At 37.2% G+C, this 27252-nt stretch overlaps 2 protein-coding genes across 4 annotated transcripts; both read right to left on the reverse strand.

Annotated features, from left to right (window-relative positions):
* Positions 1-2216: 2216 nt before the first annotated feature.
* On the reverse strand, positions 2217-12546 carry LOC149821446 (mitochondrial import inner membrane translocase subunit TIM10-like). 3 transcript variants are annotated; one of them, XM_089983165.1, is made up of 6 exons: positions 12429-12546; positions 10984-11070; positions 8139-8191; positions 7164-7202; positions 6953-7022; positions 2217-2418 (listed from the first exon to the last, which is right to left on the reverse strand). In XM_089983165.1, exons 2-6 carry the CDS (start codon positions 11023-11025, stop codon positions 2368-2370), a joined length of 255 nt encoding a protein of 84 aa, XP_089839291.1. In that variant the 5' UTR covers positions 11026-11070; positions 12429-12546; the 3' UTR covers positions 2217-2367. The 3 variants fall into 3 exon arrangements, with proteins under 3 accessions (XP_089839291.1, XP_089839290.1, XP_089839292.1); XM_089983164.1 differs by having other exon boundaries at positions 12411-12545; XM_089983166.1 differs by lacking the exon at positions 7164-7202 and having other exon boundaries at positions 12411-12545.
* Positions 12547-19764: 7218 nt separating this feature from the next.
* Positions 19765-25166, reverse strand: LOC149821447 (uncharacterized). The gene is made up of 2 exons (XM_089982659.1): positions 24604-25166; positions 19765-20241 (listed from the first exon to the last, which is right to left on the reverse strand). The coding sequence occupies exons 1-2, from the start codon at positions 25053-25055 to the stop codon at positions 20010-20012; spliced, it is 684 nt and encodes a 227-aa protein (XP_089838785.1). The 5' UTR covers positions 25056-25166; the 3' UTR covers positions 19765-20009.
* Positions 25167-27252: the final 2086 nt, after the last annotated feature.

Below are 27252 nucleotides of genomic sequence, written 5' to 3' on the forward strand. Positions count from 1 at the left end.
CTTATGGTGGGTCTGATTGAACCTGGCTTCGAACCCAAAACGATCATCTGAGGTCTGAGTCTGGTTCCACTTGGGTCTGAACCAAACCCGAATCCAACAAGAATAGCAATTCATTTTATCAAAATCTATTGGGAATAAAATGTGGCATTTTAATGGTCACCAAATCACCCATGTATGAGGCTCATAACACTTGAGAAAAAGATACTGAGGAGGCCTATCCAAATTTAAAGAACATATAAAAGTATGAGGATGACCAACACTTGGGCTTGCACAAGAAGTGATGCCCATGGGATTTAAATTTAGAACACCTGCCTAGTGTCCTAGGTCCCATTCCACTGTGCCAAACCCCTTTGGGTGAGTGGGGATCGGTATATGAATCACTAGATTCTAACACCAGAGTAGGTTTTGCTGGCAATTGAGAAATGAACAGTCAAACTTTTCCAAATCAAAAACTGTGTTTAATTGCATGATGCCAGGGTAGCTTCCCACTAAATCTAGCATAGGGCTGTCAATAGGTCGGGTTTGTACAAGGTACCTAACCTGAACCCGAATTTACAGGTATGAGTATAAAAAGTGTCAGACCTGAATAATACTTGGGTGAACCCGAACCCGAACCCGACCTGGGTTATGATTTTTGCCGGGTACTCAACCTGATCATAATGTTTTATATGTATTTTAAGTAAAAGTAAACTTATGAAATTATACAGATCTGGGTTTACGATTTCATTTTCGTGACCCATCAAAACTGGAACCCGACACTTTGTTGCTTGGGTGGGCACATTGTTATTTGGGCAGGTTCGGGTACACCCGGATGGGTTGGCTACCTGACCCGTTGACAGCTCTAATCCAGCGTACTGAACACATCAACAACATCCGGTTGGCCTCCCTCTCAGACACACACACACACACACACACAACAAGACTTACCTGAAAGGCCTATTTTTAAGTGATAAATATTTGCTACTGTTTACAATATCTACAATCTAGTTGGGAAATCATAGATGCAAGTAGGGTGAATAAACTAACCAAACAGGGCATGTTCAGGTTCGGCTCATTTACTAGTAGATTGAGCTCACGTTCAGTTTTAGGTGAGCCGAGTTTGACTATTTATACATGGAATATATATATATATATTTTGATATATTACAGTTAAAAAATATACATATTTTATATTACACTTGATACTTCATATTTTATGTATATATTTTCCATTCATCCTTCTCTTTTTATATATATTTTATGCACTATTCTTTTTATATGTTACACTTAAAATACATAAAAATATATATTGTTTATCTAATACGAGCTCTCCCGAGACAAGCCTAGACAAACACCCTGTGTTCGGGCTCAGCTTGCCCAGCTATACAAACTGATCAATAACGAGTTCATGACGAGCCGAACCAGGCTCAATCACGAGCTTATCAGTTCATTTACCAGCCCTAGATGCAACTCAATCTGACCTCACAGGTGTTCATCATGTTTTGTTTGCTAGGAAACATACCTTGGATTATATTTTTTTGATGTAAAAAATATGATATTTTGATTCTTAAAAATTTGGTACATAGTGGGGGCCGTTCACTTTGAAGCCCTTAAAAACCTGATTACATGCTGCAAATACATAATCTAAAACATATTTTCTACTAAACAAGTACAAACGACTGTAGCAAGTTATCCTTTTTAAGCCTATTGGAACTCTCCCTGTCTGTGTCACATGCACTTAGAGGTGCACTCGAGCTGAGCTTGGGCTGTTCAAGCACGGCTTGGCCAGAAATACATATGCTCGAACTCGGCTCGAGCTCAGAGTCAAGCTTGAACAACACTGTCCAAGCTCGAGTTGAGCCGAGCTTGACCGTATTTCACCAAAAACATATATTTTAAAGTTTTGAAAGGGCGAGATTTGAACCCGCCACCTCATACATATTAAATGCAAAGCTGCATTTACTTTTTGATATAAAGTAATAACTCTACCCGTTAAGGCAAAATTCATTTTTGATACCACGTGGCAAACAGTACCAGACCCACGGAGACTAATCGAGTTTTTTCGAGCGTAGTGCCTTGATCAAGCTCGGCTGGTTAATCTAGGCCGAGCTGATCTGATGTCCAAACTCGGCTTCATTCATCTTCACAAACAAGCTCGAGCGGAGCTCCGCTACTTGTGCACCTCTACATGCGCTACATATAATCATAAACAGGAAAAATGATGCGCAAAAACTAGATTGTGCAATGTTATATTGAATTGAACAATAAGCGCCTGCTCTAAGCAAAAAATGATGCATGAAAAAAATCCAACAGCATAAACAAGAAGGAAATATCTGTAGCACGACTTTGATAACAGTGCCATTAAATCATCACTGAGCAGGAAGAATTTCACAATGGCGGCCTATTGGAACCAAGTAGCTGTCCAACCAAATTGGTCACCTGCACCCACATGCAATCAGAAATTCAGGTTCAAGCAGCTTCGGAGCTTCCACGTTAAAACTCAGCACAAATGTAACAGTAAGCATGAAACCAGAATGAGGCAGTTTCAGAAGATGGATGAACTCACGGCGTTGGTAGCTTAGGAAGGATTTTCTTAGTTGTTGCAAGGCTCACGCAGGAACCCCCTTTCACACAAAAGGGGCATGGCAGGTGGACCCAAACCTTCCAGCATAGATTTTTCATGCTGAAAGCCTTACACAAGGGCAAAGGTGTGAATAAATATTCGTATGAAAGCGTTTAAGGATAGGAAAACCTGGGGCCCGAACTGCCAGAATGGACTTCTCTCCAATGTACCCTGGCTATTTGTTTCAACTGTGGTGAGAAAAGTTGGGGCCACACCGACAGCATGGACTTTTCATATGAAAAGGGGTCATATTCCCTTGGAACAAACGGGCCCTAGAGGGAAAATGGAAAAAATTCAGTAAACCTATCTGGTCTAGTCTGCATCAAACAGAGCGTGGTGCAAATTGTTCACACCACACTAGGACATTTGTGCAATACTTCCTTTGATGGGTCAGAGCAATTGTTACAACCAGCCTCTGTGTCCATAGAAAGAAGGGGGCAATCCTGGCATGCAAAGTTGCAAGAGTTGTCTTTACATTTCCGAGGAGATTGCATAAAAATGACCCTATGAGGAATGGCCGCAACAGTTGAACACCTGGTGGATATCGGGTAACAGTAGATGAAACTCAGAAGAGATCCTAACTTGGGTCGCTTTTGGACAACCGGACTTGCCAGCATGAATGGACCTCAGCAAGGAATGGAACAGGATCAAAACCACCCAACATGAGATAAGCGACATGGTTCTTTATCCATAAGGATCTTAGGTTCAGAATCTCTGGTGATATGCTAAGAGAAGCTATTAGAAGTGTCCACAAGATTCAAAAACTTGACAGACCAGATTAGATTTCCTCTCCATAGTAGATTTGAACTTGAACGCAGAATCTGATAGACAATGGTTTTAATATATATATATATATATATATATATATATATATATATATATATATATATATATATATATATATATATATATATATATATATATATATATATATATATATATATATATTCCTTGTGTCCTTTGAAATGCCAACTAGGGGCAATTTAGTCCTTTTCTTTCAATGTAAAAACAAGCATGTACATTAGGGTTACTTTTTTGTTTCTTTTTATTTTTCTTAGTTTATTTTTTATTTAAACCATGTAATGGGGCCCTCATTGGAGCTGTTGGGATACCCCCAACGGTCAAACTTTTGACAGTTGGGGGCTCCCAACCTTGTGTGTATAAATATGGGTGCTTGGCCCCATCCTCAAGTAATGCTTTCCCAAATATTTCAATAATAGATTCCATTATTATTTTTCAAGTTCTCTCTTCTTTCTTGTGTATGTTTGGTGTTTGCCCTTTGTGGCATATTGTATCTTGCCCATTAGAGGCATTGTGCTTATGTGATTGTGCCTTCTTATAGTCACTTTGTGACATTGTTTTCTTTGGCACTTGTATTTCATTTCAAATAGATCTGAACCTTCTTGAGGCTATTATCTCAAGTCATGGTGGAAAGGAAAAAGGACAACTTATCTCATTTCCTACCTTTTGGCTTGGCCATCTTAGAATGCATGGGACCAAGAAAGAGATGTCACTAAAGTGTATTACTAGTGCCTGAATTTCTGGTGTTTGGGATGAAGATTCATTGGTATCCGCTTCTGCAGATTTCCACAGTTTCACTGGAGTCTTTCATTAAAAGAGCCATACATAACCTGATTAACTAACTGGATAGGTGGTAAAACAATTACCCATGATTTATGGAAATTTCAGCCCAATTGATTCAAAATATGTATAAAATAAAGTTCCATCCTTCGTAGAATTCTATTTAGCTGATCAACAGAAAACCAAACACACACTAACTGAAACTCTAAGAACCAGGGCAGTAAACCTACCAATTTTAACTCATCTGGAAGGTTGCTTATAAAGAATACAAGTAAAACGAACTTACAGATTCAAGTGAGTGAAAAACAAGAGTGTCAAGGCTTCCAAAAGAATGAATAAAATGATCAAAGCTATGAATGAACATTCAAAATGAACCGCAATCAAAAGAGAAACCAAACAAATGTGAGAAGCAAAATTCTCAATCTTCAAGGATCTTCACATGCCAAAGAAGTTTTTGTCTCGAAAATGTCTAGAAAATGATCTTAATTTGCTACAAGGAGATGCACATGACAACGCTTGCGATTTGAAGCAAATCTTTAGTACAAGTACACCAGAAAGGAATGTAAGTGACTATACTCCATGAGATAAGACACATGGAAACATAGGAAACAAACATCTTCATGGGTGAATTAAATTATCTTAATTTGCAGAAATTTCTTGTTTATTGCAAGGCTTCAAGCATTTATGTTCCTCTTTCGATTTGAACAGTCGGGTCCCAAGGTTGCTAAGACTGTAAGCATGTATTTGGAAACAAAACTGGAGTTCAACAAAGGTTGCCAGACTAGGAAGTAGAAGTGGGAAACAATACAGGAAGCGAAAGCGCGAAGCGATACATTTTAAAATGTAGAGGAATCGGGAAGCAAGAAATGGAAAAAAAAAAGAATTGAATGAGAATCAAAATGAAACACAAATAAAAACTAAAATAAAAGTGACTATTCTTAAATTTCATGATTTTTTTATATAAGAATTAAATTTTTAACAAAATCTAAAAATGATGACTACCAATTTAGAGAAAGCACATGAAAGTGAACGAGAAGCGTGAGAGAAAACACATAAAAAATATGAAAAATAGTGAGAGAACATATAAGAAGAATAGATGAAGCGTGTGGAAAACATAGGAGAAGTGTGGAAGAATCGAGATTCTCATCAAGTTTCGAAAGCGAGGAGTATCGTGCTTCGGAAGCGAGTTTCCAAAAAGCGAGCTTCCCACCTATCTAAGAAGCTTTCGGTAACTCCAAATTCAACGTCTTAGTTGTTAAGTTGTATATATATATATATATTTTTTTTTCATTATACATATATACATATATATATTCACACATATGTATATATATGTTTACATTCTTTATAGTATTGTAATAGGAAATACACATTAGGGGTATTTTGATCATTTCATAGTCTTGTAATAGGCTGTGCCTATTAGGGGCAAAACAGTCTTTTATATTTATATATTTATATTTTATTTTATATTTTGTTGAGGGCTTTTTTAAAATGCCCATAGAGTCATTGGGATCTCTACAACGGTTCTATTTCTAGCCGAGCCATGCTTATGTGTATATAAGGGGGTGATCCCCCTCTTGTTTCTTCTATGCTTTCTCAAGCATTTCAACTCCAATATATATATATTTTTTACTTGTGTTTTTGGCCCTTTAGAGGCCCTTGTGAATGTATGTGTATCGACCCATAAGTGGTCTTTGATTGGTTGTGTTTTTGTATTCTTGTAAGCCCATAAGAGGCACCTACTTGCATGGTATTAGAGCCTTGGTGCTCTTTTTTTGCAATTTGTATTTGAAGATAGCAAGGTGGTCCGTGAAGATCGAAGGAGCGTCGGTTCGTTGCTTCGGGAAGCATGCCATCAATCATCTTCAACTCTTTTTCTTCTCCCCTTTCTCTTATCTTTTTCTCTACTTTTCTCTTTGCCTCTATGGCCGACAAGGAAGTTGTAACTATTAAGTGTCGTGAAACGGGTTGGACTAGTTTGGGTCTGATCCAGACCCAAACTGTGATTTGCGTGCTTACTGGGACACTCTTGTAATATTATGTCTACTGTAGGACAGTTATGTCCATAATCAAATTGTTTTGTAACCTATGTATAAATATGAAGAATCAGGCCATGTATGATTAAGAAAAATACGTGAACCTTTGCAGCCCAAAACATCCGAGCATCTCCTTCTTCTTCTTCTTCTTCTTCTTCTTCTACCTTTTTCTTCTCATCTTTTCTCCTATTGCAGATCGGGTCTGGTGAAAACTCAATATCTAACATGGTATCAGAGCAAGGTTGGATCTAGAGCTCGGTATTGTTTCCAAAAGGTATGACTATAGAGATTAATATCTGATTTCAATCAGGAAATATCCTTCCCTCACTGTTTCTTGGTTCTTCTTCGTGTATATAAGGGGGTGACCCCCCTCTCGTTTCTTCTATGCTTTTTCAAGCATTTCAACTCCAATATATATATATATACTTTTTTACTTGTGTTTTTGGCCCCTAAGAGGCCCTTGTGTATGTGTGTGTATTGACCCATAAGTGGTCTTTGATTGGTTGTGTTCTTGTATTCTTGTAAGCCCATAAGAGACACCTACTGGTATCTTTTTGCTTTCATTACATCGGCTAGAGAGCATTCCTATCTCACTGCCTCTCACTTTCCTCTAACACCTCTCTCTCTCTCTCTCTCTCTCTCTCACACACACACACACACACACACACACACACCTAGACTATATAACAACTAAATTACTAGCAAAAAACTAATGTTGACACAAACAGCATACCTGCCAATATTTTGAAACACAGCGATCAATGCAACTGTTTTCACCCATATTCAGCTCAGACTCTTTATACCTGAAGTGCAGAGGTATCTTTAAAGATCAGTTCCTGTTCCTAAATCCATGTCTTAACAGGCTAATCTTGAACTCAGTCTAATAGATATAAAGATCTGTAGTAAATACTGAAGTGTAGGAATTCGGGGAAGTATCAACATACTTCTTCTCAATACATTTCTCAAAACAAGTTTGTGTAAGCCTGCATGCACCAGAGAAACAAAACAGACATGACACATTTCAAAGCACTGCCAACATAGAAGTGTAATATCTAGGGACAAGACATCACATAATCATAGCACATCACTACAGACAGAACTGAAGTTCCTAGGAAATAATAAAAGTTATCATAACATATAATCTGCAGTTCCTAGACAAGGTCACACACACACACACGAAAATGAATGAACAATTACTTTTCAGTGTTTTTTGCTTAACCTCAACCTGAAGATGAATTTATGATTGCTTGTTTACTAGAAAACATGCTTCAGATTGAACTATTTCCTTGGACAGCCCCTACTTTGTTTTGGTAAAATTTCAGAGAAATGTGAGCAGCTGATGTTGGAATTTATTTAAAAACCTAAAACCTGTCTAAACATTAAAAAATGTTAACTTACTATGTGTTTTAACTTTTAACTAAATAAATGATAAAAATCACATTTATAGATCCTAATCTACCATGCAACTTACAAAATATGCAATAAAAATATTGAAAACTACTTGGTAAATCATCGGTCCAATCCCCAAGTTAGTTAGGAACAGCCCAATTGCTCTCACTCTCACATACATATATTTATTAATTTACTTATTTATTTTCTACTGTTGAAGATACTGTGCTATATTGCTGGATTGACTGGACCTGACCCCATCCCACACATGCTCAGCATGATTTGTTGGCTGAGAATCACACCATCGATTATACTTTTCCAATGCAAAAACATGTCTTTTGAGTTGTAAAATTTTGATACACCGTGAGCTGCTCATTTTGAATCCCATGAAAAGTATGCTTACAATTGCATACAACGATCCAAAACCCATTCTCTACTCCACAAACCATGCAGATCACATCTATATGGTCTGATCATTCAAAAAATAAAATAAAATAAATGAAAAAGATGATAGTCTCTACTCAGCATACCTGTTGAAGAGATCTACCCTATATTCCATTTCCTTTTCTGCCATCCCCATAATCTGCAATGAGGACAAACCAACTTGCAACATGAATAAAAATTGTGTCAATCAACAAAAATATACACACGCACACAAAGTCTTCATTGCAGATGTGTATACCACAAATTTGGTACCAATTGATAGAATCTCACTATTCATGCACTTTCAATCAGATCTGACCATACAGATGGATTTATCATGGTTTATTCAGTATGCAACATGTTTTGCATCAATGAATTTTAAAACCAAATGCATTTTAAATAAAGAGAATAATTGATGATTGAGATTGCACCAAAATGCAACTATCAAAACAATGAGTTTTCACATCCAAATGTACATGTGACCAGGGTTTCTATTAAATAAACTATGATAAAAACATCCATGCAGTTTGACCTACTTGAAAATGCATAAATAGATGGGATTGAACTCACTGATACGGTACATGCATATGCACCAAGGAGTATATATACATACATACACACACATTGAACATATTTTCTAAAAAGTAACAAGGTCTACTTCATACATACATACGTACATACACATAAGTGTGTGTTATTTCAGTTATATCTCCGCAAGAAAAATCATGGTCTTATAGGGTTTTTTCAGTAAAAATCTTGCAAAAATCTCAGGAAAAACTTGACGTTTAGAAGGTGAAAAAGCATAAAATGGAGACATGAAAACAGGTTTTCATATTTTTAATAACAATGTAAGGAAAATGTGTTATTTCTTAGAAAAAATAATGAATAATTACATCATATTTAAAAAATAAAAAAGTTTTGAAAATACGATAATAAATTGATAATAATACAATTTACTTTTAATTATCCATAATTTACCTTTGGGAGAGGGTGATTGAGTCTAGGTTGAGGAAGGTTGTCATGATATCGGAGAATCAATTTGGTTTTATGCCTGAAAGATCAACTATGGAAGCTATACATCTTCTTAGACAACTTATTGAAAGATATAGGGAGAGGAACAAAGATTTGCATATGGTTTTTATTGATTTAGAGAAGGCATACGATAGAGTACCTAGGGACGTTCTCTGGTGGACAATGATGAAGAAAGGTGTTTCTCTCAAGTACATTAGTATAATTAAAGATATGTATGAAGGAGTAGTAACCAATGTCCACACTTGTGGAGGGGTGACAACCAATTTTCCGATAACGGTTGGGTTACATCAAGGATCTGCTTTAAGCCCTTTCCTATTTGCGATAGTGATGGATGAGCTTACGAGATCAATTCAAGAAAATGTACCGTGGTGTATGTTGTTTGCTGATGATATTGTTTTGATTGATGAGTCTAGAGCTGGGGTTAATGCTAAGTTAGAATTATGGAGACAGACATTGGAAGCTAGAGGTTTTAAGTTGAGTAAGAGTAAAACTGAATATATGGAATGTCGGTTTAGTAAGCAACGAAGTAGTGATGGGAGTGTAGTGAAGCTTGGTGAGCAAGAAATACCGGTGAATGATTATTTCAAATATTTGGGATCCATCATTCAAAAGTATGGAGAAATTGATGGAGATGTAAATCATAGGATAAAGGTTGGGTGGATGAAATGGAAAAGTGCAACTGGAGTGTTGTGCGATCGTAGAATGCCATTGCGGTTGAAGGGAAAGTTTTATAGGACGACTATTAGACCTGCTTTACTATATGGTACGGAATGTTGGGCTGCCAAAAGATATCATATTAAAAAAATGAGTGTAGCTGAGATGCGGATGCTTAGATGGATGTGTGGAAATACAATAAAAGATAAAATTCAGAACGAGGAGATACGTAAGAAGGTAGGTGTTGCACCCATTGAAAATAAGATGCGAGAGAATCGTTTACGGTGGTTTGGACATATTCGGCGAAGGCCTAGTGATGCTCCAGTTAGAAGGTTGGAGAAATGGGAAAATATGTTAGTTAAAAGAGGTCGGGGTAGGCCTAGGAAGACTTGGATGGAGATGATAGGAAAGGATATGAATGCTTTGAACCTCACCGAGGACATGGCATTGGATAAAAATGATTGGAGGAAAAGGATTCATGTGGAAGACCCGAAATGAATTTCTTTTTTGGTTCATATCGCTGACCCCAATTGTTTTGGGATGAAGGCGTAGTTGTTGTTGTTGTTGTTTGTTGTTGTATCCATATTTTGAAAATGCCAAGATAATTTCCATCTCTAATATTTTTCTTATTATATCACAATAATATCACTTATATCTAGGACAATAAGGTGTGTGTGTGTGTGTGTGGAATTGAGATTTACATGTAATAATCTTCTCTTAGTTTCATGTGTAGGAGTAGTTCATTTCTTGCATGTTAGAGATGAACTTTAACAAACCGTCATTATCTAAGAGCCTAAACAAATCTTAGACATACACATCTTTGGAAACAAGCCAGTTCAATTACATTTCAGCATAAAAATAAGAAAACCTGATACACTGATCTTCTTACAGCTAGATTGGAAGGAAATACCACCAAGAATTGCATGCAAACTATGACAAAATATCATCAGCTTTAAACAATATTGTGATCCAAAAATACTCAAGTGCCCTATGCACTAAGGAAACTGTGAATTATACGACTATTCATTGTCACTTAGCTCAAAGTTGGTCTAGATCTAATTCTATGGTTAACATTAGCAACATTGGTTTTTTGAAATACTGGACCATATGTGCACACTAGATTGTGAACAAGTCCTGATGCAAACATCAGAATTTAGGCAAAAATAGCAACAACTAATGATTTAAGAATCAGACACCAACAATAAAGCTCAGATTTATGAAGAACAACAAACAACAGAAAAAGAGCAGCAGCAGTGGTAATAATACCTGATCCTTGTCAAACGCAGTTGGGGGATTATTAGAAGCCATTAGGAATTGCTAGATGTTGAAATTGTGCAAATCAAAGGACAAGGACTGCATTGAAAAATAAATAAGATAATGTCAAAAAAATTAATCCAATATGTAACTTTTGAGTCTATACAGTAGAGATAAGCACTCATTCTTTTCTCGGGAAAGAAACATCATGTTCACATGTTTATTAAAAAAAAGATTAGGATGAAACATGCTCCAGACAGGTGCTACCGTAATAGCAATTGGATAAAAAAATTTGATATCTCAACCATAATGTAATGCCTTAATGGGCGAAGCATTTGAGGAACATAAATGAGTAAGAAGTAACAATGGAAGCATGTAGGAGTAGGACTACTTAAAAAGAAAAGATAAAACTTTTATTTTTACATGAATGCATCCTTTAAACCATTTTTTATCAAATATATGCAGGTTTCACAATAAAAACATAATTTCTAAAAGAAAGTACAATTCTTTTCATCAAAGAAATTGAATTCTACATTAAGGAAAGTAAACATTTCATTCATAGGAGGTCAGCTTCACATAGAAATGTCAGAAGTGCGCAAGAAACACATGGTTTAACACGTCCGAAGCGGGCTTCCTGGAAAGGAAGTTTTAGATGATTTTAAAAGCTTCTGGTAGAAGCCAACACTATAAAGCTGTGGTTTGCTAATTAACATATACAGCTGCTTCTCAAAATAACACAATAGAACTCATCATAGTTCTTGATTGATCCTTGTTTTCCTACCTTCAAAATAAGCAAGCACGAATTATACAAAAAGGCAAACGTGGAAAACAAATACACCAGTATTTCCACACTTTCATAGATACCCACAAAACTACAAAACCCAATTTCCAGATTTCACCAAATCCCACAAGATTTTCGACTTAATCCTATCGATCCGATGCAGAAACCTGCCCATAACACTACCAAAGGTAACAAGCTGTCGAAAACACCGAATCTTCTGTAAAATTCCCAAGTTAGGCCCATCTCTTTAAGTAGACAAAAACCATGAAAGTCTCGAAGCTGACATTGCCACACACAAAGAACTTCCGAATGTACAACAATAAGCAACTAGGACGATGTTTTAAAGCCACGGAGGCATCCAATCCCTGAGATATCAACTTGGTATGAGCGAATTAACCCATATGGGCAGACCAAAAACCAACTATAATCGTTCTTACCAAATGGGTGGCATTATGGCAATCTGAAGATTTCATCAGTCTCCAGGCGAGCCAACAAACGGGGCTGCCTCGGAAATTGTATTCCTTGCGTGTTTCCAACATGATTTCTTCAAGAGGTGTGTGTGTGTGTGTGTGTGTGTTCTATTTTGATTCAGTATCGACTCAGAGAGAGAGAGAGAGAGAGAGAGAGAGAGAGAGAGAGAGAGAGAGAGAGAGAGTACCCATCAACCAGCTCTCACCGAGAAGAAGGCCGCCGGAGAAAGCTTAGCGATTCTTGTGCAGGAGGCGTCGTCTGTGGAGGCCGTTTGTTTCTCTCTCGGGACAGAAAGGAAGCGCCACGCTACTCGAGAAACAACCCTGCCCCTGCGGGAAAACAGTTTCCAAAGAAGGGCCCCTCAGTAGGGTTTTCATATGAAAACCAAAACGTAGGCCCAGCAACCCACGTGAGGCGGGCCATTTTCGCGTGGGAGCGTTTGTTTTACAATTCGGAGAAACGTTTCATATGAAAAGTGGATCGTTTTCCTGTAAAACAAACTAGTCTAGGGTTTTAGGCAATGTTATCAGTATCGGTGTGTATCCGCCGATACGTATACGTATCGTATCGCCAGAAAATAGATACGATTCACCTCTGAATGGGCTATTTTTTAATAAATATTAAAAATACTAATAATTAATTTTTTGATATTATTTTAATGGTTTTAACACATGTCACGTTCTGATTGACACGTAATATACAGAACGATTCACTTGGGTATCAGTATGGGCCGATACACCTGAATTCGTTTGGGGCCGATACCGATACTGACAACATTGGTTTTAGGACCGAGGGATGAGACTGTCATACACGAGCCAGAAAGAACTCATTCCGTTTAGGGGTGGGCCTGGCCGGCCTGTTGCGGGCATAATTTGGCAGTGCAATAAACACCCCAATTTTTCATGCTTCCAAAGTTTGTGTGCAACAGGCCGGCCCAACCCCGGTCAATGACTGGCCAGGCCAGACCAAAAGCCCAGTTCGGGCCGAGCTTGGCTCATTGCCCACCTCTAATTCAGTTGATCTTGGGATAAAAAATCTGCTTTGCTCGCAAGGGCTTCACTCATTTGGGAAGGGCAACTCATGAAAGTCACAAAGCTGAAGGCATATCACGAGCTCAAAACCGATGAACAGGCATGACTTAGAGTTTGTAAGCCAATGAGCTCGCGAATGAGTTCAGTGGTTTTTCTTGCTATCTAAAAAGAAAAAAATTAGTTTTTCTTTAAAAACTCAAGAAAATCTGCATTAAGAAAATGTGCCTTTAACGGTTGGGTTACATCAAGGATCTGCATTAAGCCATTTCCTTTTTGCTATAGTGTTAGATGAACTTACGAGATCAATTCAAGAAAATGTGCCGTGGTGTATGTTGTTTGCTGATGATATTGTTTTGATTGATGAGTTTAGAGCTGGGGTTAATGCTAAGTTAGAATTATAGAGACAGACTTTAGAAGCAAGAGGTTTTACGTTGAGTAAGAGTACGACAGAATATATGAAATGCCGGTTTAGTAAGCAACGAAGTAGTGATGAGAGTGTAGTAAAGTTTGGTGAGTAAGAAATAGTGGTGGATGACTGTTTCAAATATTTGGGATCTGTCATTTAAAAGAATAGAGAAATTGATGGAGATGTAAATCATAGGATTAAGGCTGGGTGTATGAAATGGAAAAGTGCAACTGGAGTGTTGTGTGATCGTAGAATGCCATTGCGGTTGAAGGGAAAGTTTTATAGGACGACAATTAGACCCACTTTACTATATGGTACGGAATATTGGGCTGTCAAGAGACATCATTTTCAAAAAATGAGTGTAACTGAGATGTGTATGCTTCGATGGATGTGTGAAAAAACACTAAAAGATAAGATTCAGAATGAGGAAATACGTAAGAAGGTAGGTGTTGCACCCATTGAAAATAAGATGAGTGAGAATCGTTTACGATGGTTTGGGCATATTCGACGAAGGCCTAATGATGCTCCGGTTAGAAAGATGAAGAAATGAGAAAATATATTAACTAAAAGAGGTCAAGGTAGGCCTAAGAAGACTTGGATGAAGATGATAAAAAAGGATACGAAGGCTTTGAACCTCACCGAGGACATGACATTGGATAAAAATGATTGGAGAAGAAGGATTCATGCTTCTTTTTGGTTCATATCGCCGACCCCAATTGTTTGGGATGAAGGCGTTGTTGTTTCTTTAAAAAATCACAAACTTCAAATGGAGCCCCGAGGGCGTTTTATGTAGTATCAATTGATGCAGCGAGGCTGTCACCTTTGACAGCCACCCATCTCAACCTTTCTCGAATGAAGACCACACCCATCTTCAGAAATGCCAAGATGGATGGCTGTAGCAGCGTTTCATCATGCAGCGCCTCTGTATATAATGTGAACACTAAAACTCATTTTCTGCCGACGTTTTAAAGTCATGATTTCCTTAATCATTGCCCTGGATCTTCATGAGCATTAAGACGCGCTCTAGTGGCAGGTGGCTTATTGGTCTCAACCCCTTGACCATGATTGCGCTTAGTGACCAACCGGGGGCTCTGCTTGCCTGGTAGGAGCAGCTAGTGCACGTCACATTGCATTCCGGGGTTGCAAGTTCAAATCCCAATGGTGTCATTGTATAACTGGCAGGGGTCTGCCTAACCCCAGCTTGCTATAAAAAAAAAAATGATTGCGCTTAGTTAAGTCTCCAACTTCCAACAAAACACCAAAGTTCACGTTTCTCTTTTCTCTCCCTTCATGCACTTGAGGTTGCCCAAAAGGCACACTAGTGTGTTCTAATAGCCTTTTGGAAGTCCTAAATAAGTGCATTTGCCCCATTCGGAGTATGATTGCATCCGTATATAATGATAAGCAAGCCATTTGGCAGTTAACAGTGCAAGCAGAATAAAGAACTATTAGGCAACCAAAGATTTGTCATGTAAGTAGGCATTTCAAGCATATATCACTAATATGATCAATGCCGGTTAGGTTAAGTGAAGACAGACTAGTGGTGTGCTATGTGATAAATTGAAAAAGAACATTTTTATAAGACTAACTGAATGCTGGGCAATTAAAAAATGATAAGAAGACAAAGTGCATGTTGCAGAGATGCTAACATTGAGATGAATGTTTAAGGTTATAAGAAAAGATAAAATTAAAAATGAATATGTTAGAATGTGCTTAGGAATCAGACCAATAAAAGATAAAATAAGTGAATGATGTTTTAAGATGGTTTAGACATATTGCACCAAGGAACTCTCATGATGCCTGTGAGAAAGATTAACATAGTACAAGCATAAAGAGTTGGGAAATGAAGAAGACCAATAAAAACTTTGAAGATGACAGTTAGAAGTGACATTAAATATTGTAAAGTGATTGAAGTTTTAGCTCTAGATAGATAAAAATAGAACAAGACTCATAAATCCCAACCCATATAATTGGTATAAGGCTTGATGATGATGATGAAGTAGGTATTTCAAGCGCTAACTAACAATTCATAATGCACTAAAATTTCACAACTGAAAAAAACATGCTTTCCGTTGAAATGACACGACTCAAGATGCCAAAATGATATAATCCAAAACGCAATTCCTAGCAAATAAACCATGCTGAGTAGATCTATGGAGGTGAGATTGGCTAGACAAAGCTTGTACTTATGTTTTCTGAAAGTATATGCCCATCGTTATTACCTTTTAGAAATGTTCAATTATAGGAAAGTAGTAATACACTTTGACTCAAAAATGTCAGTTCAAACACTATGATCCTGCCATGTGTGCAATGAAGAGGGGAATTCAGAGCATTAATGAAAAGATTGAAGTAAATCTTGAGCAAAATAGACTACAACTTTGAAGGTGGCAGCAAAATGCCCTTCCAACTTTTCATCTTTCATCAATCTGATGCGGTAGCGGGCAATGGTTTTTCATTATATGGGATGCCTAATAATGTGGTGATAACAATGATGATCTATCATCGATCGATGTGGCAATGATGATATTATTGCCGCGTGCCAAGATGATGCTGGCCTCATCATTGGCCATGTGATGAACCATCATACAGTCACCCACCAACAAAAGTCATCATATCATAATTATGTTTAATATTCATCATGTCCTGTTTTATTTCCGGTTGCTTTGCTCTGGCAGAGAATCCTTGTTTATGTTAATTTAGAATGGTGACATTGTAACTACAATGAGATAGACAATATTTTAGACATTAAATCATTAAAAGCTGCTATTGAAAAGAAAAGGTGGAATATAAGGACTGTACTTTGTATTTAACATAATTATCCCTTAAAAAGTAATAACAGAATATAAGTTTACTGCTTTATTTTAGATTCCAGCCAATAAATGGATTGTTTGGTCTCTAGCATTGGTGGCCGGTCTATTAACACCAAAGAATAGATGGAGATACTGCATTATAAAGCATCAGTTCACTGGTCTAGCATGTTTGAGCCCAAAGTATTTATTTCAATGCAATGATACGAAGAAATTGGGTTCTTGTTAGCAGTTCACATCTAGGAAGTAAGAGTTGAACGTACACCATAATGAACCTTTGTACTAAAGAAAATGCTCCAAGTCATTATATTGAGAAATATCCATATTTATTCACACACGTACAATAAGCTTAAATAGTTATGCTCGACAGTATAATTAGATAGGGCTTTCACAGAGAAAATGAAAGTTTATAGACTAAATTAGGACAGAAAATATAAGGAAATAGAATTATGCTTTAAGCATTTAGTAGGTGGGAGGCAACAAGGCAATGTTAATGATGATCAAAATTGCAATCACCATCATCAATTGTTAACTCATGATAAGTTATATTGAAACAGAAACACATTCTGCGTTAAAATCATGTTAACAATGTATGACCAATGACTTTCTAAACCTTTATTATTTTTAACAGGCTAATTACTGTCAATTTCTTAGAAACTTCCTTAAAGAACACCATTTAGAAGCTTGTTAAGAAATGTTCATCCTTTTTTTGGTATGCCCAACAAATTTTCTAGTTTTCACATGTTTCTAGTATACAGTAACCATTACTATGCAATTATCAATACATGAAAAAGGAAAATATTATTGTCTTTTAAGTTTCCCTGTCACTATGTTGTCAGTGACAATAAATATAAAAAACAACAACCTTGAATGGTTCACTGCTATACAGCCAAATTACTGCACACCTTTAGAAAAAGACGCCTTTACAACACTATGTAATGGTAAAAAGCAAAGACTGGTACAAGCCTGTCAACCTTTAAAATATGCTTGCCTGGTTCTTGGAGACATTAATCCAGTGTCCCTTTCTGTTCAATCAACAAGCACGAATTCCTTAATTTTATGAGTTAAGATCTCTGAAAATTAATAAGACCAATTTCTTTATGTCCTCAATTTAGATCTTGTGAAATTATTTGTCATACAAAAATACATAACAAGCTCTCTCCAGATGATGAGGCTACCAATTGTTTCAGCCAAGCCAAGACCCTGAAGGAACCAGCAGTTTGTGACTTTCATTGTGACTCTTTCACTTCTCTGGACTTGTCATGATGCTAGAGAAAAGGTGGAAAAATAGAAGATGACATCCTAATTTAAGAGACTTAAAGTGCTACACGAGCAATGTCAAGCAGGAATCGATTGTTTAGACCAGAATCTGCAGACAAAAACCACATGAATGGCTTTAAATGATGCTGGTTGGAAATGGTGGTGGCCATGAGGAAGCCTACAGATTCATGGTCCAGCTAGCTGGATGAACATGTGTGACCCCTTCTTTTTTTGTGGATAATCCAAGGTCGAAGCTAGGCGTAGTCCCCGGTGGGCATTGAGTAATGACATATCTTTCACCGTTTCCAACCAGCATAAAGAGTTGGGAAATGAAGAAGACCAATAAAAACTTTGAAGATGACAGTTAGAAGTGACATTAAATATTGTAAAGTGATTGAAGTTTTAGCTCTAGATAGATAAAAATAGAACAAGACTCATAAATCCCACCCCATATAATTGGGATAAGGCTTGATGATGATGATGAAGTAGGCATTACAAGCGCTAACTAACAATTCATAATGCACTAAAATTTCACAACTGAAAAAAACATGCTGTCAGTGACAATAAATATAAAAAAAACAACCTTGAATGGTTCACTGCTATACAGCCAAATTACTGCACACCTTTAGAAAAAGATGCCTTTACAACACTATGTAATGGTAAAAAGCAAAGACTGGTACAAGCCTGTCAGCCTTTGAAATATGCTTGCCTGCTTCTTGGAGACATTAATCCAGTGTCCCTTTCTGTTCAATCAACAAGCACGAATTCCTTAATTTTATGAGTTAAGATCTCTGTGAAAATTAATAAGACCAATTTCTTTATGTCCTCAATTTAGATCTTGCGAAATTATTTGTCATACAAAAATACATAACAAGCTCTCTCCAGATGATGAGGCTGCTAATTGTTTCAGCCAAGCCAAGACCCTGAAGGAACCAGCAGTTTGTGACTTTCATTGTGACTCTTTCACTTCTCTGGACTTGTCATGATGCTAGAGAAAAGGTGGAAAAATAGAAGATGACATCCTACTTTAAGAGACTTAAAGTGCTACACGAGCAATGTCAAGCAGGAATCAATTGTTTAGACCAGAATCTGCAGACAAAAACCACATGAATGACTTTAAATGATGCTGGTTGGAAATGGTGGTGGCCATGAGGAAGCCTACAGATTCATGGTCCAGCTAGCTGGCTGAACATGTGTGACCCCTTCTTTTTTTGTGGATAATCCAAGGTCGAAGCTGGGCATAGTCCCCGGTGGGCATTGAGTAATGACATCTCTTTCACCGTTTCGTGCATTAGACTTAAACCAAAAGAAATAACAAGCTGAGGTTTGCAGACCTGAGCTTTAAAACGTTGGCTACTTGGGGACATGCATTCACTCATAAAGACGGCCAAAGCGAACACCCTGATTAGTTACTAGATCGACGTTTGGAAAAAAATATCTAATGAAATGATGCAAGAAAGGTTTCATGAGCAAAATGCAGCGTGTGAAATAAGTCCAAACATTTTTCTTCATTTCTTAGGCAATTCTTAAAGCATCCTGGTTATCTATAACCTAGCATTCTTTTGAGCTGTAATGCACCAGTCAAAATAACAGGAAAAAACAGATTCTTCTTGGCAAATCATTTAATGACATGAAATAACCATGAATAAAAAATTGAAAAAAAGTGGTATTGTTGGTACGAAGAATGCCACCTGTACACATGAAAGAGATGTGCTCGAACTTGTCTGATTAGATTAATAAAACCTCGAGTTGTGTGGGTGGGAATACTGCTAATTTTGTACAACTGTAAAAATATATAAGAAAATCAAACATCACAAATTCCCGCATGCCTGCCTGTTCGTGCACACAAGAACATGACAAGCAGGAAACAAACAACCAAAAGCAAAAATAATTGGCCATAAGTAAGCACTATCGATGTCATTCTTAGGTTCCTGTGTCCCTCAAGTACACAGCATTCATTTCATGAAGTGCAGACCTCACTTTAAATGAGATTCCGTGGCCAATAAATACTATTTCAGGTTGCAGAACATACTAACATCACGAGAAACAAGGATTCATATACCACCAACGTTTTAATTTCGATTACATTATACAACATAAACAAAACCGAGAAGCAAAGCTGTGATACAGCAGGGGCACACAACCCATCTCCTAATTTTTTTTTTCTGTTTTTTTCCTTCTCCCTTTTTTTCAGCTAAATATGGTGGTGGGTACATAGATACAAAATGGAAGCAAAGATTCTTTGATGCTGTAAATCGAGTAATTCATGTATGGAAGTGGAATCAAGAAGGGACATTGAAGTGGAAAAGCCAGGAAATGACAAAGGCAAAAACCATGCAGGCCAGCAGGAAATTGAGGAAGCGATGGCCGTGCCAGAAGCTCCTTTGCTCTGGAGGAGGTGCAGGAGCAGGAGCAGGAGCAGGAGCAGTACTTGCTTCATTCCATTGATCCAAGAAGTCTGTGTTGTCCACCCCAACAACATTGCGTGCGGTTGAGCCACATATCTCACATGTCCTGAGAAGAAAGAGGATATTAGGTGTAAGGTGCATTGTACAACAAAAGAGTGGCGAAACGATAACCAAGTTAACCTCAACATAGTCTCAAAGATTCTTAATGAGTACCCCCCAATAGAAAAGAGTGAACAACAGTATTTCTTACTTGAAAATCACTAATTGTAATTTAAAAGATTGAATCTGGTTCATGGAACGGGCTTTAGTAAACATAGGCAACAGCATGTCCATTGATTTTATGGAAAGCTGTTGTAACCCAAATTTTCCACAGAATGGTGTTATATTAAATTTTGCTGTCTTATGGATATTTGATGAGTTTTTAGCCTAGCGGTGAGATTTCCACGTTATGGATATCTGATGTGCTAACACTAAAAAAGATGAGGAAATGTCATATCAACTATTTGACAATCCTAGGTTCTCAATTCTGTAACCAGTCACAAGTTTTCAATGTCAAACCAAATTTAGAAACTTGCCCAAATGAAATGATGCTGAACACAATAGGTTTCAAGTCCAACTCCAAAAAACCTATTACTAGCACCTGAGCTTGAGTGTCAAATCTTACTACTCATATATCATGTATCCATCACAGGATTTCATGAATTTCAGATTGACCAGTAGTCCAAATGAGATGTGTCAATATCATGTGTATTCAGCTGTTTATATACAGAAAATGTTGTTCAGTTAGCAGGCTACAATATAATTTGTTCATGTGCTACCATATTTTATTGTAGCCACTAACGAACCTCTCCTTTAATATTAACTTGTGAAGCATTCTCAGAAACCAGATTCCATTTTAGCATATGCATCCCCCAGGAGAAGAATGGTCCACAGGGAATACCAACATCATATAGAAGAGAATCCCTGAGAAAATTCACTCCCAAAATACATCCTTATTAAGTCATGCACAAGATGATTGGATTTTTGTTCAAGAGCCAATGTACTATGAGCATCCACTCCTCATGTTTCACCTACATAACAAAAGAAGTGAAAGCTTTACCAGCTGCAAGCTCCTAAAAGAGTTGAGCAAGACAATCTAAGCAAAGCCAAATTGAGCTAAACCACACCAAGCAGGAGCAATATCTGTACTGTTTGACGCAGGCTAGTACAGAGGGCATGTGCAAGGAAAAGTAAGACATCCCTGCAAGGATTTTTACATGTGGAGAATACTGAATTTCATTAAGAACAATTAAAAGCATGTCCTTTTGACTGAAAGATCAATATCCTACATTTTACAGGCACCTAATTCAGCTTACCTGTTATCGAAATCCCAATACTGTGACTGGAAATGCTTCAAGCAAATGGAAGAAGCAAGCTACATGCATAGATGCGAGAATGCCGAAAATATTTGTACTTGGAAAAGATGGAAACAGATTAGACTATGAAGTATTTGAAAATCATCCTGTGCATGAAAGAAATCTGCATCAAAGTTCTTGTTCTAGCATTAGATGCAGAAACTTAGGACTTGTGGCAAGAAATTTCATAAATTACTAGGCAAGGGCACTAAGAAATTACATGACGTGTCAACTGACGTAGATGCAACAACTGCTTTTTCAGGTCAGCTCCTACATGACACTTCAAAAGTGAAGCACATGGCCTTCAGAAATTTCCAGATCCAGCAAATGCAAAACATGGAAATGATCAACAAGAAAATATATCTAACAGAATACATCGGCGAGTGGTGGCTTTTTTTTTGTTCACATTATCAGTTGACAAAGATGGGATCTCGCCAAAGATTTCAAAACACAGGGCGAACAGTTCTTTCTTGACATTGTCTTTTCTTTTCACCCAATTTTATTCTTTAACTTGTTCATTTTCCTTCTGGAAAGTGCAGAAGAATGCGAGTAAAATCCATAAACCTCTCAGTGCATATGCAAATTTTTTGAAGACAATGAGTTAAACACGCTTGATGACCTTCTTATGAATTCTACTGTATGGAGAGAGAAATAGAAGAGTGCTATGCTTCTAGCATTGGTGCCTCTCCACTGTTAATACATGGAGCAAAATGATACTTTTTGAGCCCATGGTGGCACAATAGCTAAGGTCCAAGTTATTGTTCTTCCAAGTTCAAACTACTGCCTTTTATTTACTTGAGTGGAAAATGAAAAAGGAAAGGAATCTTGAGAAAGAAATTTTGCTTTGGTATTTTCTTAAATTTATGCTCATTTTCTTTTGATCCTTGATTAAATTAAATATAATGATTACTGGAAGTTGGTTAATTCTCATCAATAAATCAAATTTTCATGTTTGCTTAGGTTACAAAGTGAATTTGGCGCATACCACTAGATGCATCAACTTATCCAGAAAATGTGATAAGCAGGGAGAATTGCTTTATGGGATATATCAGTGACTATCTGACTGTGAACACACATACACACACTGCAAAGTGGATGGAACCATAAGATGTGATTCCAAAGGTGCAGGTATAGTGCCAAAAAATTTTATGCAAAAGTGATTGGCATTTTAAATGTAGCCTTATAGAAAATGAGACAACTGTTTGTTTAGCAGGTAATATAGTGCAAAAAGTAGATATACTTGAGTAGCAGAAACTGATAATATAGTGCAAAAAAATAGATATGCCTGAGTAGCAGATTTTTTTGTCAAAGTTGCACGTTCCATCAGAATGGATGGGCAAGATCTGGAAATTTACTGGCAGTAATTAATAGAAAACAACATCATTGGATTCACTGAAAATGTATATTCACTTTGGCAGGAAATACATTTTTCCTTGCATTGCTGCAAACTCGGTTTCGTACAGTAGCAAAAATGGTTGGATAAATGCCATAAGTTACTGTACATAATGTATGCAGAAACCACATGATTTGCTATTTACTGTTGTAAGTATGGTGGATTTTATATATATATATATATATATATATATATATATATATATATATATATATATATATATATATATATATATAAACTTTTATTGTTGATCACTTTTCTTCCACTGTATTATATGAACAACTACTTTGTAACAGAGTTGCCAGTCAGGGAAGGGGGAGCGGGAAGCGGAAAGCGAGGCACTTCCAAACTTTTAAGAAGCGGGAAACGCGTGACGACTTAGAAGTGAACCAGGAATCATCTCAAAAGTGAACAGGAAGCGACCTAGGAAGCGAGGGGGAAGCGAAAAAAGTAAAAAAAATAAAAAAACACAAAAAAAATGAAAAAATAAGGGGAAGCGCGCTTCTCAGCATGTTTAAGAAGCGCCACGTTTCGCGCTTCCGAAATGCGCTTCTGGGAAGCGTGATTCCCCATATACTATGGCACTTCCGGTAACCTTGCTTTGTAATTTGTTCTTTAATCTTCTTAGTTGTATAATTAAGATTTAGTATGAAAAATCTATTTTGCACTGTGTACTTGCTCTACTTGACGAAAAGACAACACAAGGTTAGCAAACTTCAGCTATTCCAGATTACTTGAAATTTTCATTCCCTATAAAAGGACAGACTATTCATCCAGATTTTCTACAAGCTCAAATACTCGAGAACTCTCCAAAGACAACCTGGTTTACACTTGCAGACACACTAATTTAGACAAGGGTTCTTAGTCCAGAGAGAGAGAGAGAGAGAGAGAGAGAGAGAGAGAGAGAGAGAGAGTAATTCAACAATCAATTCAATAAATCTACTAAATAAGTGAAACTTTTCCACCTATTTTACAACATATGAGATACATATCAGAGAATCATAACATATGAAACCTAACAGATGCTCATAAAAATAAGCCAAAATAAAGCAACAGTGTGAGAAATACAGAACAATCAAATAAAGGAAAAATAACATATAATTGAAATGAAGCAACTATGCACACATTTCAGTTGGATAAGAAACAAGAATAGCGAGTGCGTGATTCACAAATTGAACTTAGGGGCTAAGAGCTCACGCAGATATTTTCTACCTTTAGCTGTCAATAGTAGAAAACGAAAAGTCTAAAGCCTAAGCGTGAAGACTCCGTATAACACTATCAGTGCAAAAGTCACTACCGCCAACTTGCCATCATCTCATATACTAAACTTCCACTTATGCAAATATTCCAACCATCTATGATAAGGGCACTCATAATTTCCACAGCTTTCATAAGCTTGAGACTCAATTTAAGTACACTAAAAAGACAAAGCACAAACCACTTCCAATCAAACCAAAAAAAGGAAAAACAATAGAAAAGAAAACACAAAAAGAAAAAAATGAGTAGGTAAAAAAAGAAAGATGAGCAGTAACACCACAATGAAAAACAAGTGTAGATAACAGAGAAACAAAACAAAGGTATGACGAGCCATTCAGCAAGACCAAGTAGCAAAAAAGGCGTCTTTATGTAAAAAAAACGGGATCTTTAAAAGAAAGAAAACAGAACCAAGAAAGAAACGTACTTGTTCCCCTTGATTTTGAACCAGGTTTCTGCACATTGCTTGTGGGCAGCAGCCAGATCATCCTTACAAGAGCATCCAAGCTCAATGGGCACCCCAGACCCTTGATTCCCACTCTCTAAGCTAAGGTGACAAATTCTACAATCTCTCTCCACTTTTGCTAAATGCACCTTAATCTCAGCAGCCCCACTCACACCGCCCTCTCCCCCACTCCCCAAATCCACATCTGAGTGCTCAGAGACAGAGTTCCTTGGTGGATCCACCGCCCCACCCATCTCAAGATCAGAGACATCCGAGTAGTTATACTCCTCATCATAAGAACCACCATTGGAATCAAACGGATTCAAAGGAGAGTGCCATGATTGGTCCTCTGCATCCGAGAAACTAAGGCTGTCCTCGCTCGAATCATCGACAGAATGCAACCCTTCTTCCAAATCCCCCTCAGATTTCTCCATTGCCCACAATCAGAACATAAAAGGGAAAACCCACAATGGGTAAGCTTCAAATATGGCAGGATCAGCAGAGGGAAAAAGATGGCTACTTTATTTGGTTTAATTAAAAGCGATCAGATGGGTATTTAAAATCAAGTAAAGGGGAGTTTCTAGGGACCCAAAAGAAGTTAGGAGTTGGTGAAATCAGTATGTCAGTGCGGCAGAGATCAAATAGTAAAAGAACCAATTTTGCTAAGAAAAATAATGGGTATTGATGTTGAGTGCCGAAAAAAAAAACAGCAGTTTTGTTGTTGCCGGCATGAGTTGTTCCCCCTGCCTAGAGAGAAGGCTAAATGAGAGTGAGAGAGAGAAGGGCTGGAGGGGGATAGAAATAGCAATGGCCAATATGGGTATGGCATGGTTTTAACATGCATGCATCATACAACATACATGCACAAAAGATCAGGAGCGAGCATCCCCAGCCCCACAGGGAATTTTCTAAAGGGAGCTTTTTCTTTGGTCTTGTAGCGACTGGTTTTTATAATCTCTTATCCTTCCTTTTGATTCTTATATGTTCAGATACGCAATCTGTAATTGCTTTTATGAACATTAAAATGCAATAAAGAAAGGGTCTTCATTCTCTTGAACTTTTTTGTTTTTGAGAAAATGTGGAAAATATACTAAAAAGAGCAACAAAATACAGTGGATGAGATATCCTCAAGACCGCTCTTGAAAAAACAAAATCAACCGCACCCATTTCAACTATTTACTCCTCTCTCTCTCTCATATATATATATTTATTTGTGTGTGTATGTGCGTACGCGCACATACTCTTGAGCTCGAAATACCAAAATTAATCACTCCCATTTTATCCATTACTCTCTCTCTCTACAAAATTAAAATATTTGGCCGATAAGATATTCCGTACCGTAACATGCATATCGTTTAACTGCGGGGACGTTACGTTAGTTAAAAAAAATTACATTATCAAGAAACTCTTTTAATTGTAAATGACATTAATATATTATATTGCCCATTTTCGCCAACAAATAATATATTATATTGTCTGTCTTAATCCACTATCATAAAGAAACACTTTTTTTAGCTAATTGTTTATAATTTTTTGAGATGAAAATGTACCAAAACCAAGATGTGTCGACTTTGACATATATGAAGGTTCAGTGACTAAAGGACCAACAGTGGGCGTTCAATGTTTCGTTTATTACATTAGTTTTCCTTTTTTCTTTTCTGTGTCTACAGTTTCAAATGTTTTGGTTGTAGCCTTGTAGGTAAGAACTAATCCACAGTGCAGAGGTAAGCGTAAGGAATACATTGTATATGCATTAGAATCAGAGCAGTTAATGCAAGACGAGCGAACTAAACCATCTGAGTCTCTCTCTCTCTCTAGCCGATTAAACCATATCTCTCTCTCTAGAGTGAGCTTGACGCCTTGACCTAAGAGCTAATCCACACACCACCCAACTTCCAAGCAAGTATGATTTGAGAGAGAGAGAGAGAGAGAGAGAGAGAGAGAGAGAGAGAGAGAGAGAGAGAGAGTTGCTTTGCCTTGAATCAACGGTCCACTAAGATTACGACCACTTAATTAATTTACAATAAAGACATTTAGGAGGTCTAATGATTGTATTTATATGATTAAATAAGAAAAACAATGCAAACAAAAGGGTTTGTTTTAGGGGTGTCAATGGGTCGGTTTTGACCTGGACCCACTCCTATCAAACCCTATAAGGTCAGGGTTAGGTGATAAATAAGAAGGTCCCATTAGAATCTGGGTCAGACCTAAAGAGTCCTATTAATATAAGGAGCTGTGTATGGTTTTGTGAAATTTTATACTAGGCCCGGGCCTGACTCGATCGAGTTTCGACTAAGATTCTTAATTTTTAATGTAAAAAAGTCAAAAAATATTATTTTACCGGGTATAGCCGGAATCTATTTCATATAATCTTTATAGAACCTTGGTATATATGGTTTCTCTTATGGTGAGCTCGATTTGACCTGAGTCTGGACCCGGTACCATAATCTCAGGTCAGGTCTAGCTATGGTTTCACCTGAATCCGAACCAAACTTGACCCATTGAGACCCTTAATTTGTTTGCTCAAGTATTTGATATTCTTGGTTTCTATCTAACTGTGCAGGGAAAAAGACTCCTTTGTCTCTCACAAAAGTAGGGAAAAGAACATGCCATCCCCACATACAGGTCTTT

The sequence above is a fragment of the Nuphar pumila genome, chromosome 12 (assembly GCF_984573655.1).
Source record: "Nuphar pumila chromosome 12, dmNupPumi1.hap1.1, whole genome shotgun sequence".
NCBI lineage: Eukaryota > Viridiplantae > Streptophyta > Magnoliopsida > Nymphaeales > Nymphaeaceae > Nuphar > Nuphar pumila.